Here is a 17,630-nt window from a genome sequence, read left to right on the forward strand (position 1 = left end):
TCAAGAATTTCTGTTCAACAGCAGCTGTGTTAGGTCTTCTGTAGCATTTACAGAGCCAAAGAACATTTCCAAGTAAATTGGCAATCCCCGTTCGGTTGTTTCAATGTTTTACCTTCAGTGGCCTTGGCCTGGGCTGGGGCCAGAACGAATGAAATTGTAACTTGGACATCACTGTTGCTGAAGCGGTTTCACAGGTGAGCGTGACCAAAGGCAACAGTTAGCTCAGCGGTTAATTTGGCCGCTGTGCTGAGGACATACTGTATGAGTCATCCTGGGCTCCACTTGTGTGTCTGTCAGCTGAGCTGGTGCTATGCTGTGAAGAGAGTCACCCCTAAAGAATGTTTACACATGTCCTGTCAAATAATCAGGAGTTTATGGTGAGATACCAATGGGCAGCAGGATGGCTGGTGTGCAGACATAAATTTTCTGGTCATTATTTCACTGTTTGTGGCTTTCATCGTTTCGTTAGTCATGCCCTTTGAAGAGCAAGGTCTGTGCTTGGGTTCCAGATAACAAGCAAAAACTGGATTCATTCTCCTACAGTTGCAACTCAACAACTTGTATGGATATAGGGCGTGGACCTTGTGATGTCAAAACCCAGAGTTATTATATGTGAGGAAGTAGAAAAGCCTCAGGCTACACCTTTGTACCCACTTGAGATTCCATTTTTTTTTAAATAGCCAAGTATCTAATCCAGATTTTTTAAAAAAAGCATTTGACAGAGTGTGGGTGGCACATGTCTAAATGGCATTAGGCGAAAGCCAAAATAAGAGGCGTGATGCTGGAGGATGTTGAGGACAAGATTTCCTTTTTTGTTCTTTTCCCCTTGTTCCCTGTAATCAAGTGATGTAGAATCAAGTGATGCAGACTGAAATCGACATGCAAATGGGATGGGCTATTCAGGTCACCGAATACAGTTTTTCTCATCCTGGAATTTAGATTATATTGGTGCAATTTTTTAAAATCTTGGTGTGTATATGTCTCTCTGTGTGTGGTTAAATAGGATCCTGGTTACCATCAGGACCATTCCCCAAACAAGTCCATTGTTCATTAAGAAATTATCTCCTTTTTTATCCCTTTCCATCTCTCTTCTGCCTTCTCTTTCTTTCTGTTTTTATTTTCCCCCTCTTGGATTCTTTCCCTCTGAAGAACCTGCTCCTTGGATTGTTTTTCTTCTGTCTCTCTAGGATGAAGAGGGCACAGTTTGGACCTCATGATTGGCTCTCTCTTCCAGTACCGACTGGCCCCAGTTGGTTGCTCGTGGATAACCTAGAACCAGAGACTGCCTACCAGTTCAGTGTCTTGGCCCAAAATAAACTGGGCACAAGCTCCTTCAGTGAGGTGGTCACTGTAAATACTTTAGGTGAGCCCTTGGGATAAATGCTTCCCACCATCCTTGTTTCCTTTTACCTATTCAGCAAATTTCTAGGCAGGTCATGTGCAAAACCTACTGTTCCAGGAATGAAACATTTCAGAGTTCTTGGCATGGCCCAGTAATTTTCCAGAAATTAGTAGTCCAGAATTTGAAGCTGCTCATGGTGTTCCTGACATAGCATTATTTTGGGATGAAGGATTAATTTCCAGAAAACATCTGGACCACTCCCAGTATGGTTGAATGGGTGTGATTCAGAAGAGAAATGGAACCTCCTGTTGTCCTATTCACAGAACGGTAGCTTGTACAAATACTTACTTCTGTTCTTCTTTCTGACGAATCAGTTTCCTTCTTCCCTATTGCCATATTTGGAATTATTATTCACATATGCAGCGGGCACAGCATTTGTTCACAGCACATCACAAAATAATCTGAGCAGGCCCCTTTTACCATTGGGGAGAGAGAAACAACTGTCTTAAGCAGCAGATGCTGGGTGGAAAGGGACACATAGAACAGTGGTGACATGGGGAACAAAAAGCCGATGTGATGCAGTGATTAAGGTGCTGGATTAGTACCAGAGATGCAGGTTCAAGGCCACCTTCAGAATGGAAGTTCACAGGGTGATTTGGGGCCATTAGCACTTCTTGGCCCAACTTGCCTCAACGGATTGTTGTGCTAGAACAAATAGAGGAAGGTATGTGCTGGGTAGGCTGTCTTAAGCCCCTGGAGAAAAAGTGGGATGAAGATATCTCTGTTTATTTTATTCTACTTTGAGACTTTGTCTGCCACTCTCCAAAACCACATTTTCCCAGGGCCACTTACAATAAGCAAACTAAGTCAAAGAGGTCACAAAGAAGGGAGGATTGGAGAAGGATCTGAATGGAAGAGGAAAGGGAGTCAGAAATTCCAGAGAAGGACATTCCAGAAGATGGGCAACCTTTTGGTGGCTGGATGCCAGAGACCCTAAGGGCTGCAGTGGGGGACACTGGTGTGAACTGTGGCGGGTCTTTTTTTTTGGAGACAAGGAGAATTGGAGGAGACTTTAATTTTTTAAAGTGTTAAAGCCTGAATTGTAGGATTTCCACTACAGTTTTACAGTGGTGTCTACCTTAAAAAGTTAAAAATATGTGATTCTGTTCTTATCAATAGTGGCCTGACAATCTGTCGAGAAGGGCTTTTGGCTCAGAAGTTGTTCAGTTTTTCATTAGGCCACAGAGAGGGATCCGGTTAAAAGAATGGCAGCCAACAATGTCTGCAAATGTGTCCTCCAGAACTAGAAATTAATGCTATTAATGCAGTCCTTTCCCACCCAACATGTGTCCATAAAATGTTTAATTTTTCCCTCCTTCTCTTCTTTATTTTTGTTGAAAACAATATCCTCAGCATTCCCTGTCACTACACCAGAACCCCTGGTGCTGGTCACTCCACCAAGGTGCCTAACAGCTAATCGGACACAGCAAGGGGTTCTGTTGTCATGGCTTCTTCCAGCTAATCACAGCTTTCCAATTGACCGGTATATCATGGAGTTTCGGATTGGAGAAAGATGGGAGATTTTGGATGATGCCATTTTAGGGAGCGACAGTGATTTTTTTGCCAAGGATTTGACTCAGGTCAGTGGAAACTCTGGGAATATGGTGAGTACCTTTTCTCTAACCTTTGGACTTTAGCCCTATCACCCTCAGCAATGTTTGTATGCCTTGATGGGACAGGACAAACATAAGCTTGATGTGATTCCTCACATTCCAACTTGCTGGGAACAAAAGCTGGGAATTTGGGGAACTATAGCCGCAACACAATGAGATTCCCCAACAGCCAGGTTGGGAATGGCTGTTTCAGGGCAATACCTTAACTGGACCAATTGAGAGGTTGGGAAGTTTTGGAGGTCTTCTGAAGTTTCCATCAGGCTTATGGATAAAAGTAGGTTTGGTGGGAAATGGGCAAACCTGCATGTTCAAAGTATAGATGTTGAAGGAAACAGAGGCTCTTTCATGTAGGTTCTCCTGGCAGGGCTACCTTGTCAATGCAATGCTTTGGTAGATCTGGGCAAAAACAGTGACAAGAGGATCACAGTGCAATGCATCCCACTCTTTCTTGCAAGATGATCATCATTATTAGAAAATCCAGGCTTTACTGAACGGAACCTTGATGTGAATGGGACCGTTCATTCACACATAGATGTTTAGAACTGAATCACTAGAGCAGAGGATGCTAGCTTGGGGTCCTCAGATACCTTGGGGCTCCATGGATAGATTTCAGGGGATCCTTGAACTTGGACGGGAAAGTACAACTTCCTAACCTGCAACTGAAACTTTTCATTCAATAATATTTGTAGGCAACAAAGTAGTTTATGGCCTCAGGACTCTACAAATGTTTGTTAACTTCAGCAAATCTCACCATCTAAAACTATCCAACTCTAAAAAGGGTATTGTCTTGTTATTGATTTAATGGATTAATGAAGATGCATTTAAATTGCTATATTACATATTTGTTATTTTTTAATAATTTGATAACTATTTTCGAGCGTAATTGGTTTCCTTTGTAATACAATCTATATCTGTGTATTTTGTTTTGTGCTTCCCAGGCATCGTCAGACTGTTGAAAGGTTAAGAACAAAAAAGTTAAGAACCCCATGTTAAAAAATATGCTATCTTCCACGTGTGAATGAACTATACCAGATAACTGAAAAATAAAATTATCCATCCAAAAGAATTCGACTGTTTGGCTCAAATGATATTTTTTCCATATTTTAAATTTTGATTAGTTAAATAAAAAGCAACAAGAAAAACAAAGCAGAAAAAAAGTGGAAAGGAATAAAATACATAATATAATTACCTATATAGCAGTTTAATCCCTAACTTACTGTATCCATGTTATTGATTTTTTTAAAAAAATAATATTGTTATTGCTGTTGCATAAGCTTAACACTGAGGTAAGGGTTGAAGTGAGAATTCAAAAGATGAGATTTAATATAACAATTAAAAAAAATAAAAATTAAAAAAGAAAGAACCAGAAAGAAAAAAAAAAAGTGTCTGTAAGAAAAACCATTCAAGCAGTCCCCTCCCACTTCCTCTTTTGTTCTCCCCCCCCAACCTCATTTCTTAGTTTTAAATAATCTTGTGGGAGCAGTGATATTAAGTCATCTTGGTTCTCTTAGGATTTGACCTTTGCTTTTGTATAATTCATCTGTGCTGCTTGAACATGTCCTGTTATCTTTTGTGATTATGTTGGTGATAGTACATCATGTATATTTAATGTTAGAAGCTGCCTACGGGACTCTTTTCAAGGCAGAAGGGCAGGGTATAAATAACATTATAAGTAAATCAGAAAGTGAATTAATGAATAATCAACTAACATGAATGCATGCTTGAATGGATCCACAGGGAAAAGCGTTTACTGCAACCCTGTTCAGAAGTAAATCTATTGAGTTAGTAGGACTTGTTTTCATGTAGGAGCACAGAGGATTGCAGTTGAACTGTAGTGAGCAGCTTCATGCTGCACGTCACCTTCTCAGAGGTCCTAGAGTTTGGACCCCGGTGAAAAATGGGCTATTTGGATTTGCTACAAAGATAGCAGCTTACGGACTCTGCTTCTGCCTCCTTGAACCTGGAATTCTCCATTTCAGTTGCGGATTGCTTTCGGCCATACTGTTGGGGAACTCTAGGCTTTGTAGTGCCAGCACATCCGGAGGGTGGCCAGCTGAATAAGGCCGTTCTACTTAATACTGGTAGCTCAACTCAGTATGGTTATAAGGAATTTTTTCACCCTCTTCCTTCTCCCCCCCCACCCCCTTGGGAATCATTTGTCACCGTAATTGAGACTAATGACCCATGCATGTTTCATGTTCTAGGACACGTGGTATGAGTTCCGAATTTTGGCTGTCATGCAAGGTCTAATTAGTGAACCCAGCAATATTGCTGGAGTCTCTAGCACAGGTAAGCAATGATTTTTCTTGCCTTGGCAGGCAGGTGTTTTGCCTTCTGAATCTAATCAAGTTCTGAGAATCTCATTCATCTCTAGGAACAGGGACTCCTTTGTCATGATCCCCCAGAGATTAAAAAGATTCTTCAATCAAGAGATTTTATCTCCCCATCTTCCTCCTAACTTGGAACACACTTTATTTCCCATCTGTTTGTTGATAGGGATAAAAGAAGAGAATTTCACTGGCGGGTTCCAGATAGACAGACAAATATTTGGTGTTTGTTTAAGTCTGACAATACATTGCCCATTGGTTTTATTTCAGTGATTTCATAAACACTTCACGTTAGATCAAAACAAGTGGAATGTTACTGACCTATCACTTGTCCTGTTATAAAGTTCTATCAAGTCAAAGTCAAATCCTAGTGACTAGGTGGATTAGGGTTTTTTGGCAGTGATACAGAAGTAAATTGCCATTGTCTCCTTCCATTTTTAAAGAATTTTCAACTCTACCCTCCAGCCTTCCCTCCTTACAGGAAACTTGGGCATGTATCCATGTTTGTGATGTGTTCCCTATGCTAGAATGTTCTGGCAAGGATATTCTTCTTGGCAAGTGTGCTTGTGTGAATGAGATGTATCAAGTCTGCCTGAAGCTGTTCTGGCTTTTCATATCACACAAGGCCACAAAGCAACCCTCCCCGCATCCTCCAACACTTATTATCTGGGCATTGTAAAGCCCCCTCTGAAATATTGTTCACAAGGAAGCATGCAGTCTTTGGCTATAAATAGGGAGAAAGAAGCACATGAAAAACCTATATTCTATGACACACTCCTGAGATGCTTGTTTACCATTTCCCCCCAGGAACACGTGATTATATATATAGTCAGGAATTTGGGAACCGAGAAGGTTTTATATTACCCTTGTTATAAGAGTTGTGTTAGTGATCTGTTTCCTTGGCTGAAATCAGAATGGAGGGTGTTTCTATTGCTTCTATCTTGTGATGACATATTGACTTTTGGTTGATCAATGATGTTCCTTGTTACTTATTTGTTTACAGCACTTTGAACTCCTCCCAGCCCCAAAGGACTATGAGTGGGGTATAACGTCAAAACAATGAAAAAGACTATCACAATAAAAAACTTAAAATCAGTATTGAAAACAGAAACATTCAGAATCAAACCCCAAGATAAACACCTGCGATCTGTCAGCTGGGGTGGAGACATGGTGAAATAAAAAAGATTTAGCTTGCTTGCAGAATTACAGTTTGCACATTTTTCTGGCAGAGGGGTGTGCCCCAAACTGGGGGTTGCTACAGAGAAAGCTATCCCATGTGTACTTTGCAGAGAATAAACTTTCCATTGGCCCTTTCTAGGTGACTGGACTTTGTGGACAGATTGAATACTGGCAATATATTATTAATTTCTTATGATTTATTAATAAGATATATAAGGCCACCCAACTCATACTGTGACTCTGGGTAACATACAGTATAAATAACAAAACAATAACCCCACCCCATCCCCAATCATACAGCATTAAACATCAACAATATATAAATATAAAATTCAGAATATAAAATGATGCCCAAGCAACATAACAGAACAACCAGAAAGGGATTCTTACTCAAGTGCCCCCAGTTTTGGGGTAAAGAGCCAGGTCTTCACCACCTTCCTAAAACTGAGCAGAGTTGGGGCCTGTCATATATCGGGGGAGATCATTCCAGATAACAGGAGCAACTGCAGAAAAGGCATGCTTCCTAGGTTCCATAAGATGACAAGTTTTTAAAAAAGGCACCTGTGGGAGTATGCCTGGAGCATGCCCGTTGGAGCCTATAGGGTAGGCAGATGTTCTTGGGAGAAGGTGGTATTTCAAGTAACCCAGCCATATGCCATGTATTCCCTGATATATCCTGGTGCTGTGCCATTTAGGGGTCTAGAGGTAGCAACCAACACCTGCAACAACTTTAATATTGGTGGAATTCTGTTTTGGTGGAATTATTCTGCCAATAGACTTGCCACTGAATTTGGTATCAGCAGTGGCTTCTGGATCGTTTCCAAGAGCAGCCCCATGAAGAATGTGTTGCAGTAGTCCAGTCAGGTGGTGAAGAGGATACAAGTTGAAGAAATGATTCTGAGAGCGCATAGGCTAAGATCCCCCCAGCAAAGTGGGAGCCATCAGTCCCGAGGAAGGCTCTTCCATTGGCTTCTGATTTCCGGTGCTGTGAATCACTGCGGGGCCTCCCCCTGGTGGCCGTGTTTTAAAACGTTCACTTTGCAGCATTTGCTAGCATTTTGAAGGCTGTTCTCCACTCTTAGTAGCAGAGATATCTGCAGGGTCTGATGTTTTCATCAAAAGGACAAAAGTAGCTTCATTTTGCCCTTTTGTACATGCGTGGGATGATGCTTGATGCACAACGGTGTGATGTTGCTCATGTAATGTGTCCCCCTTTAACCCTCCCCTCCTGCAGGTGCCTCTAGGAAATTCTCCACCCTTTTGCTACTATTTAAACTAAATTAACACCATGAACCCAAAATACGAATAATAATCTCTGAGGGAATGCAGCCACTGATAGGATTATTTGTATTCAGGAGCTTGTGCACAACTAGGAATATCTGCATACCAGCTGAGGATCACAATTCATGCAACTGATAATATGGACAAACAATTCATGAAAACATTTGTGCTAAGAATATCTTTGCCTTCAAGAGTAGCACCGAAGCACTCTTCTACCTCCAGAGGTGGTTGAAGTCATGAATTTTGTCCAAATCTATTTAAAACTTTTCAGAGTGAGCAACCGTTCCCACACATGGGATGGTTGAAAGCCCCCACCCCCCACCCCCAAGGTACTTCCTGCTCCTCTTTTGGAGCAAGTTACAACCTCCCATTGTCTCTTGTGTGTAAAGAGTAAGCAAGATGACCTTGATGGAAATATGCAGGAACTACTACCTGGGCAAAAGAGGCTGAAGCATTTTTTAAGTCCGGAGAAAAGAGATAACATTTGGAAGTGGCTCAGATGAACACCTCACTAATTCACTGGAGTATAAGAAGGGGGAGGACGTGCAGCACAGTCAGACTTGCAAGGTTCTTTGATTATAGCCAATCTCAATAAAAGTACTTTTAGCCTTCCTGTGGAGTTGATTTCCCAGTCTAGAGGGGCTGTCACGCATCACTGCAGACATGTCCAAACCTTAATTCTAACCACTTCTCCTACTTTCTTTTCCACCCAGACATATTTCCGCAGCCAGATCTGACCGATGAAGGATTGGCACGTCCGGTGCTGGCGGGCATTGTTGCCACGATTTGTTTCCTCGCCGCCGCCATTCTTTTCAGCACGTTGGCGGCCTGTTTTGTCAACAAGCAGCGCAAACGGAAACTCAAACGCAAAAAAGGTGAGGCCCTTCCTGCTGATTTTGCTGGTTAACCCTCTCGCTGTCTTTGAGGTACTATCCAAAGAAAATCTCAAACACCCTAAATGTAAGTGGTGCAAAACTGAGGCTGGAGTAAACTGTAATTCTCAAACTGTAGATGAGGAGATAAGCCTCTTTCTGGAAAAGTTATTTCATGCTGCAGAAAAGGCTCATACAAGTAGTCTGTCAGACTCCACAATCAAACGATGGCTGAATTGTCTGATCGTGTTTGACTGCCATGATGAGGCAACATGTGTCAAGAACCAGTTGGGAGGAGGAACACCAAGGAGCGTGAAACTATTCTGTTTGGGCTAAGGGGGAAAGTCAAGGTCATACCAGCAGAGACATCTGTGCTTGGCATGCCTGACTATTGGAATTAGGTGGGAAGAGATGTAAGGGGCTAGCAGGGTGTCTGCTAACTTTTAATTAGGTAGGTTAGGCAGGAATCTTCAATCACAGCTTTTCTCTTGATCTGTACACATTCTCAATAAATCTGAATTCTGCATATTTCAACTGTGCATGAGTCAGGTCATTATTGGGACTAACAGTGGCAGTTCTTACATAAAGCTGCCATTGTACCAAACTTTGACTTTACTGGGAGAAGTTGCATTCTCTTGAGGAAAGTTAAGCTACCAGCTCTCCCGAGTCATCCTTTGACGGAATGGAGGGTACCAATCAAACCAAGCCAGAAGTGGCAGCAGAGGAAGAAGAGGTCCCAGGGACTTTCGCGGGGACTTCGTTGACCATGAGAGGTCGAGGGGCGAAGGTCCAAGGGGGAAAGGCGAAAGAAAAAGCCAAGCTGAAGGTCAGAAAGCAGCAAGTGAGTTGACCCCCTTCCCCAGAATTGGATGACCTTTTAGAGAAGGAGCTAATTCGGAAACCCAAACTCAGCTGGACCTTTGGAGTTGGAGATGGAATGGAAAGGACTCCAGCGAGATGGTGCACCTTTCAGCAGGAAGCCAAAAGCCGGGAGCTGATGAATGACAGACGCCTCACCCGACTAGAACAGGAGATGCAGGGGGTGGCAGATATGGTGTCCAGCCTTAAAGAGGCAGTGGATGGATTAGTTAGTCGCCTGGTTCGAAAAGCTCCTACCCCAGAGAGCACCCAGTCAATTTTAGTGTTGGAAGAAGATGTGGGAACTTCAGAACCAACTGAATGAGGATGAAGATGAGGAGGCAGCAAGGAACCAACTGACAGAGAGATGGGTTTGCATCCAACCTGTCTCAAGACGACCTAGAGCAAGCAAGAATCCAAAGAGTTTTCGTGACCTGAAGGGTGTCGGTTCTTACATAGTCCTCGCTTAACAGCCATCCCTTTAGTGATGGTTCAGACTTACAATAGTGCTGAAAAAACTGACTCACGACTGGTCCTCACATTGCAATATCCCTGAGGTCATGTGATCATGACTTGGGCACTTGGCAACGGGTTCGCATTTATGACCGTCGCAGCATCCCGGTGGTCACGTGATCGCCCTTTTTGACCTTCCCAGCCAGCTTCTGGCAAGCAAAATCAATGAGGGACCCCATGATTCACTTAACAACCATGTGGTTTGCATAACACCTGCAACGATTCGCTTAACGACCACCACAGAAAGGTTGTAAAATTGGGTCAGATTCACTTAATGACTGCTTTGCTTAGCAACTGAAATCCCAGTCCCGTTTGTGGTAGCTAAGCAAGGTCTACCTGTATTTAGTTAAGCCATGCAGATAAAGAAAGACTCAGAAAAAGAACATTAATGTCAACCCGGGTTCATCCCCACACCACTGGAGAAAAAGACAGAAAAAGCTACACAGGCCTCAGTACGGTCTCTGTAATGCCAGGCTGGGGTAGAAGCAGACTCCCGGAAACTCATGTGTAGTCATTTAACTAAGATGGGGTTTCTCTGAATCTTTGATACGCTTACCGGATTTCTTGCTCCCTGGCTGGCGTTGTCATTTATGAGATACGGATGCCAACCGGCTCGCCTTCTCTCCCTTGATCATTTAGATCTAGTTACCCCTCCACTCCTTCCCAGCCTCCCTGCAATCTCTCAATGGCTCTGCAATACCATTTACTTGGCAACCTGCTTGTGGATGCCTCTATGAGTGGGCGCAGCAATGTTTATATTTACTTACACATAATAAATAAATGAATAAATGCATGCCACCTCTGTAAATACCGAAGATTTATTTATCAGCCCTATTTATAAACATTCGTAAAGCCCTCCTCTGTAAATGCTGCAAGTCAGGGGGAAAGATTCTGGCTTAGTTGTCCACAAAGTGGTTCATCTGTGGGTGGGATCTGCACACCTGAAAGAAGGTTTGGTTTTATGAAGAGGAATTGTTCCTCCTGTGAAGTGATGCGTGAGAAAAACCCTCTTTTCCTTGGTGTGGGAAGGAAGTAGAAATGGTCTTTCAGAAGTACTCTGAATCTTTCTTTGCAAAGTGACTGACAACTTCCCAGCAACGAAACACAGTTCCTTATTCTATTAGGGCTGAACATTTAAGGAAGGTAGTTTCTCACTGATGGATCTGTAACGATCTTTCCCCACCCTCTTCTTTTCATTGCTTTGCAGACCCACCTCTCTCTATAACCCACTGCAGGAAGAGTCTAGAGTCTCCGTAAGTATTTTGCATTGTGAGCGCAGAAACTGTAATTTGCTGGATGGTTAGCCAAAAGGGGCCCTCACCCTTCTGCAGTCTGGTGTTCTCCTAACGCCTGGAGCTCCAACACACAGATCTTCCAGACAGTCACGCAGAATCTATACGCTTGGTGAGGTAAAGCAAACAGAATATGATTGGCTTTAGTTGAGGTTTTCAGAGCCTGAACTGCAGCAAAATCAGAGGCTGTTTCTCCTGACTTTGAGGCTGGAGGTGGTGAGGGTCCATGCTGTTTCTGTACTTCACCTCAAGCTACTCATGCTCATAGAAAACTGGTGCCCAGAGGAGAAAAGCTGATCCTGCAGTCCTAAGAACTTAAAGAGATCTTAGTTAGATCTCGTTCTTGTGCGAATTGTTGACATCCTTGGTGCTTTAATGAGTCTGCCTTCCAAGCCTGACATTCATGGTTAGAATTTGGAAAAAAAATCATCACGGTCTACTTGTTCCTTGACTTTGTAACACTCTCAGGAGTATATGTTGACCGGTACATTATTGCCCTGAAGGAAGGCTGTGGATCGGTTGTCCTCCATACGCAAAGCTGGGGAAAATTGCTATCATTGCCTCCCCTCAAAAAAGTATGCGCAGGTGCAGTTATTGTGTGCAGGGTATATACAAATGACCTGGGAAGGCCCTCCTCAAAATGGCGGGTCAACCTTCAGGAAAACCTTGTTGCCTCAGTGCTTTGAATCATCCTAAAGCCATGTACAACCTTGATACAACTCTCTGTCTGGAGCTCCTCTGTGAATGATTTGTACAGCCCTAAGTCATATTTTCGTGTCCTGAAGCTGGTTGAGATATTTTTCAGGTGGTGCTATTCCTCGCCCAAGATCTTCCCCCTTTCTTTCATTCCTGCTCCCTAGGCTGTCTTCTGGCAAGGTGAGTCCTGAGAGCATCCGGACTCTACGGCCCCCTTCGGAGTCCTCTGATGACCAAGGTCCAGCTGGCAAGCGCATGCTCAGCCCTAGCAAGGAGAAGGAGCTGTCTCTTTACAAGAGGACCAAGCGGGCTATCAGCAGCAAGAAGTACAGTGTTTCCAAAGCTGAAGCTGAAGCCGAGGCCACCACCCCCATCGAGCTCATCAGCCGTGGGCCAGATGGCCGCTTTGTCATGGACCCTTCAGAGATGGAGCCCTCGCTCAAGTCCCGCCGGATCGAAGGCTTCCCTTTTGTGGAGGAGACAGACATGTACCCCGAGTTCCGCCAATCTGATGAAGAAAATGATGACCTTGTGATGCCTCCCTCCGTGGTGGCCCTCAAGTCCCAGTTGACCCCTCTTTCTTCCAGCCAGGAGTCTTATCTGCAGCCACCAGCATACAGTCCCAGATTCCATCGGGGTCTGGAGGGAGCAGGGGTCCTCCAAGCCACTGGTCAGGCCCGGCCTCCAGGCCCCCGGCCCTTCCACCACGGCCTGTATTATGGTTACCTCAGCAGCAGCAGCCCCGGAGAGATGGACCCTCCACCTTTCTACATGCCAGAGGTGAGCCCTCTCAGCTCCGTCATGTCCTCCCCTCCTTTGCATCCAGAAGGACCTTTTGGCCACCCCACCATCCCTGAGGAGAATGGAGAGAATGCTTCCAACAGCACACTGCCCCTGACCCAGACTCCAACAGGGGGCCGGTCCCCTGAGCCATGGGGCAGGGCGGAGTTCCCTTTCAGTGGCCTGGAGTCCTCGCCCATCCTCTTTCCTCACCAGCTCCATCCATGTGAAATGTCTGAGAGCGGGCAGCCACAGGCCAGTCTTCTGAGGGGACCTCCGCCTTCCTCCCTCCAGGTTCCTGTGTCCTATCCTGGCATTCTGGCTCTGGAGGCACCCAAGAGTTGGGCTGGCAAGTCACCCAGCAGGAGCCAACCTTCCGTGATGCCCACCACCACCACCACCACCCCCAAATGGCAGGACAAACCTATGCAACCGATGGTGAGCCAAGGGCAGCTAAGACATACCAGTCAAGGCATGGGAATACCAGTGTTGCCTTACCACGGGCCGCCCGAGCCAGTCGGCCACAGCAGCACAAGCACATTTGGCCTAGACACAAGGTGGTATGACCCACAGCCAAGACCTCGGCCAAGCCCTCGGCAAGCCAGGAGGGTGGAGCCCAGTTTACATCAGGTGGTGTTGCAACCTTCCAGGCTTTCACCCCTGACTCAAAGCCCCCTCAGTTCCCGCACCAGCTCGCCAGAGCTGACTGCCCGCGCCAGACCACGACCCGGCCTCATCCAGCAGGCAGAAATATCGGAGATCACCCTGCAGCCCCCGGCAGCAGTCAGCTTCTCACGCAAGTCGACGCCGTCCACTGGTTCTCCTGCCCCAAGCAGTCGTGGAGGGAGCCCCAGCTTCCGACCAACGATGGCCTTCACCTCTTTGGCCACCAGCTTCCCCCCCTCCCACTGCCCCTCCCTGCCCATGGAATCCATGGACGTCTTCGGACAGATCTCCTCGCCAAGGAGGACTGGGGAGGAAATCCATAGGCCAGAGCTGACACCGACAACCAGTTCAGGGTAAGGGTGTGCACGTGCAAGTGGAATTTACCTGCCTTCCTTTTTACCCAGCCCTTCTTTCCCTCCCGCCTAACCTGCTCCCAGCCCTTCCCCAAAGCCTTTCCCCAGCCACCATCAACGGAGTCCTTAGAGTGGATCTAGATACCCTGCAGCACCTTTTTGGGAGATGACCCATTCCAAAAGTCCAGTTTGCACTGTTGGGGCAGCACCCTTGCCTGTCGTTGCTCAGCTCAGCAGGTTAGACCGGCGGGGTGCCATGCCTTTGAGTTAGTTGCGGTTCTGCATTGCTTGTTGCCTGAAACTCCCACCTCTTTCCACCCCCCATCCTTCCATTGGAAATCCTGCTCCGAGCTTGCTTCTGGCTTGGGGGCTGAGGGCTGGGATGAACAGAGTTAATAACATTCCAGATTCAGGAGTTTTTGGGGGGAGGACGGGGGGAGGTTTTGGGAGGACTGGGGTGAATGAACTCTAGACATTACTGATACTTTCCTCTTCTAGTTCCTGGCTGTTTGCTTTCCTGGGACGTTAAAGCCTCCTTTCTGCCTTCTTCACATCCTTTTCCCCCTCCCAAGAGGGTTGGCCATCCTCCACGATTGAAACAAGGCTACCCAAGCCACATACCATCCTCATCTCCAAAAGGGGGCGGCAAGCTCTGCCCCCGGCTTTGGGCCAGGCAGGCAAACAGGACTTTAGTCCCTGAAGAACTTGTCAGGAGAGGGGGAAACCTAAAATCCAAAGTCAACCTACAGCCCCAACCCAACCCACCTCAACCCAAACACACTGAAATCAGCATTCTCGGATCCTGACCATGAAAGGTGATTGGAGCTGGTCTTCTCTCCAGCAGCTGGTTTTCCAGGGACCAGCGTTGCACCAGGCAAAGTGTTCTTTCTTTCTATCTCTTCCTTCTCTCCTCTGCACCTCTGTCTGATGGCAGTACTTCCCATCTTGGTGGTCTTTGTTGAAGCAGCTTTTTGTTTTGATTCTTGATGTAGTGGAGTTGGACCCCCTGCTCTTCCCTTTGGATCCCCTGGGCCTTCTGGAAACGAGTGGGGCGTTGTGCCATTTGGACTAGGAGGGGGCAACAGAAAGGGAAAGTAAGGGATGGGAGGTTACAGAAGGTGTGGTCTGCTTGTGATGGGAACAAGCATGGGTTGCCACTGCTAAGTTTGCGGGAGCAGAAGTTGCAGCACTACAAGCAAAGCAGGGGAGGGTGGCTTTCATGCTCCTTGCAGTGCTCCCTCTCCTGCCATTCCATCTACACTCTCTGGTGCCTGGAAGCTCCTAACTCATTAAAGAACCCAATCAGCACACTTATGGGATGCTGCTTTCAGGAGATTCATCCTATAGGAAAAGAGAGATGTGTGTGCACAAAAGGACAGAGCAGTCTCTTGGTCTTTGAAAGCAAACAAAGAAAAAACGGTGAAAGCCACCTCTCACCTTGGGAAAGATGGACCTCATCCTCGCGGATCCAAGATCACACCAAAGCCCATTAGCAGGAAAAATGTCACTTTCTGATGCTGTCTCCCCCAGATGTACGAATTTCAGGATTCTCAGTAAAGCCACCTTAGCTGAGGAGCTTCTGGAGGCTGAAGTCCACACATCAGCACCCAAGATGGGGAAGGCTGCCCTAATGCAAGGGTGGGGAACACATGACCTTCCAGATCTTGTTGATTTTTGGCCTCCTATTAGCCCCAACCCCAGTGGTCAGGAACAATGGGAAATACTGTCCAGTGATATCTGGAGGGCATAGGGTTTCCCTGGGCCTTTGTTAAAAAGCACGACTGTGCCATGAAGATTATATTTGCTTTCATGTCCCTTCAGTGATCATGGCTCCCCCCAAAGAATTATGGGAATTGTAGTTAAATTTTTGGAAGCACTGAACTAATCTGGGGCTTCTTTCCCCACTCCTGTGCTCACATCTGCACTGATAGCTTCACAAGTAAAAATTTATGTGGGCCTTCCTTAGCGGTAAAGGGCAATTCACTGCTCTTTAATGATGGCATGAGATCCTCTTTGATGATGGGAGCTGTTTTTCTCCTGACGGAACTACAATTCCCAGGATCCTCTGGGAAGAAGGGTTGAGTACTGACCTGATAAAAAATTGCAGTGGGCGAACCAGTCCATAGCGTGGATAGGAGCTTTGTGCCAGAACCCTGTTGCACAGATTACGAAGCTGTCTACACTTTAGCTATCCTTTCTTCCCCCCTTACTTTCTCCAGCAATGTTTGTTCGTTTGTTCGTTTGTCTCTTGGTTTCTTTCCCCCCTCACTTTTCCTTTGATTTTCCCCTCCCCTTTTGACTTGCTGATGTCTTGTGGAGCTTGGCTCCGTGCGGATGTTGATAACTGCTTTGTTTTTGATTAATCTCAGCTATCTGGGCAGTGTTGTCGAGACAAGCTACTCCTCAGCTCAATAGGTAAGGGTGATCAATGTCTGGAAGGATGGTGCTGGGGCTTTGGGATTGGTTGGGCAGAGGGATACGGGAGGGGACGTGAGAGGGGCTTCCCCTAATAACATTTATTTATTTATTTGGTTTTTTTTTTCTTTTCCTTTAAAGGGGAATAAGGAATTGCAAAAACTAGGACAAACTATTGCACACACAACCTTTGTGGCTTTTGGGTTCCTCCCTTCTACATTATGTCTCTTTTTGTTGAAACCAATTTGCAGAGCAGGGATGACAGCTTATGAACTGTTAAGGAGTCCACCCTTCACCACCAACATACAAGGACAGGAAAAAAAATACAATAGAAGAAAAAAAAAAACCCTACATGTTTAGAACCCCCCCCCAAAAAAAACTTAACAATGTTTACATAATTTGGCTTATGCATAATTACCCTATGCATGTGTTGTTGTAGGCATTGTAGCTGAAAATAATCAATAATGGCTAATTGTCAAATAGAGTTCCACCAAAAGGGAGGGGAAAGGAAAAGGGGAAAAAAAAAACCTCATGTTGAACTTGAAATATTCCCACCCTGAAATGCCCAGCTCTGTCCTTAAACAATCATACTTTGAAACTTTTTATTCTATCAGAACCTCACTATCAAAATGTTCTGTTTTGAAGGAACATTTCTGGTAGGGTGAGAAGAATGGGATGTCTCAGGGTAGAAATGTTTTTGCGCTCTTGTATAAAATAAGACTTTTTGGGTAGAAAATTCTTACAAAGATTTCTACTTTGTAAAAACTTCTCTACAACCTTTACATAAGCTCCTAGTAATACTCAAGGAAGTAGGCTTGAAAGGAGAGGAAATAGCGACTAGTCCCAGACGAGCAGATTTTTTTTTTAATGGATGAGCAAAGATGGATATAGTTTTGGAATGGAAGTTGCCAACTTTTGCCCTGGATTTGGAGAATGTAGGAGAAGCTTCTTCTGGTGTAGAAGTTTGCTTCTATGTCACTGTGGCCCTCTAGATGCTGCTGAATGTCAACCCCTTGCAGTTCTACCCAGTATGGCCAGTGGGAAGGGATGCTTGGAGTTGTCATTTGGATGGACACGGATTCACCTTCCCTGATTCCAGGGGGAATTTTACATTGTGGAATCTGCAGGATGTGTGACGTCTTTAGCAACAGAGTCGACCATAAAATGTAGCTTATCTGTCTAAAGCCATCAGTGCAAGCCATACATTTTGCAAACTGATTTCAAACAAGTGCTGTTCCACAGAAATGGCTGACTGACATATCCAGGTTACAAGGGGGAAAAAAAAAAAGCACAGCCATGGTTGAATCTACTTCTTAAAAATCTTCAGAGCCACAAATTAACTGGGGCATTGCGCTGCAGGAAGATGTAGGCCAACGGGCTCAC

At 45.3% G+C, this 17,630-nt stretch overlaps 2 protein-coding genes across 2 annotated transcripts in view; one reads left to right on the top strand and one right to left on the bottom strand.

Moving 5' to 3' along the window:
• ACAD8 (acyl-CoA dehydrogenase family member 8) overlaps positions 1–17,630 on the bottom strand; it is a 256,274-nt gene that overhangs the window by 231,108 nt on the left and 7,536 nt on the right. The gene's annotated exons all lie outside the window — the stretch shown is intronic.
• IGSF9B (immunoglobulin superfamily member 9B) overlaps positions 1–17,630 on the top strand; it is a 78,267-nt gene that overhangs the window by 49,122 nt on the left and 11,515 nt on the right. The window contains exons 13-18 of the mRNA XM_063311275.1: positions 1,188–1,363; positions 2,756–2,982; positions 5,220–5,304; positions 8,516–8,677; positions 11,253–11,298; positions 12,198–13,832. Coding sequence (XP_063167345.1) covers positions 1,188–1,363; positions 2,756–2,982; positions 5,220–5,304; positions 8,516–8,677; positions 11,253–11,298; positions 12,198–13,832 — 2,331 coding nt within the window. The remainder of the gene's footprint in view (positions 1–1,187; positions 1,364–2,755; positions 2,983–5,219; positions 5,305–8,515; positions 8,678–11,252; positions 11,299–12,197; positions 13,833–17,630) is intronic.

This window comes from Candoia aspera, chromosome 9 (assembly GCF_035149785.1).
Source record: "Candoia aspera isolate rCanAsp1 chromosome 9, rCanAsp1.hap2, whole genome shotgun sequence".
Lineage (NCBI taxonomy): Eukaryota > Metazoa > Chordata > Lepidosauria > Squamata > Boidae > Candoia > Candoia aspera.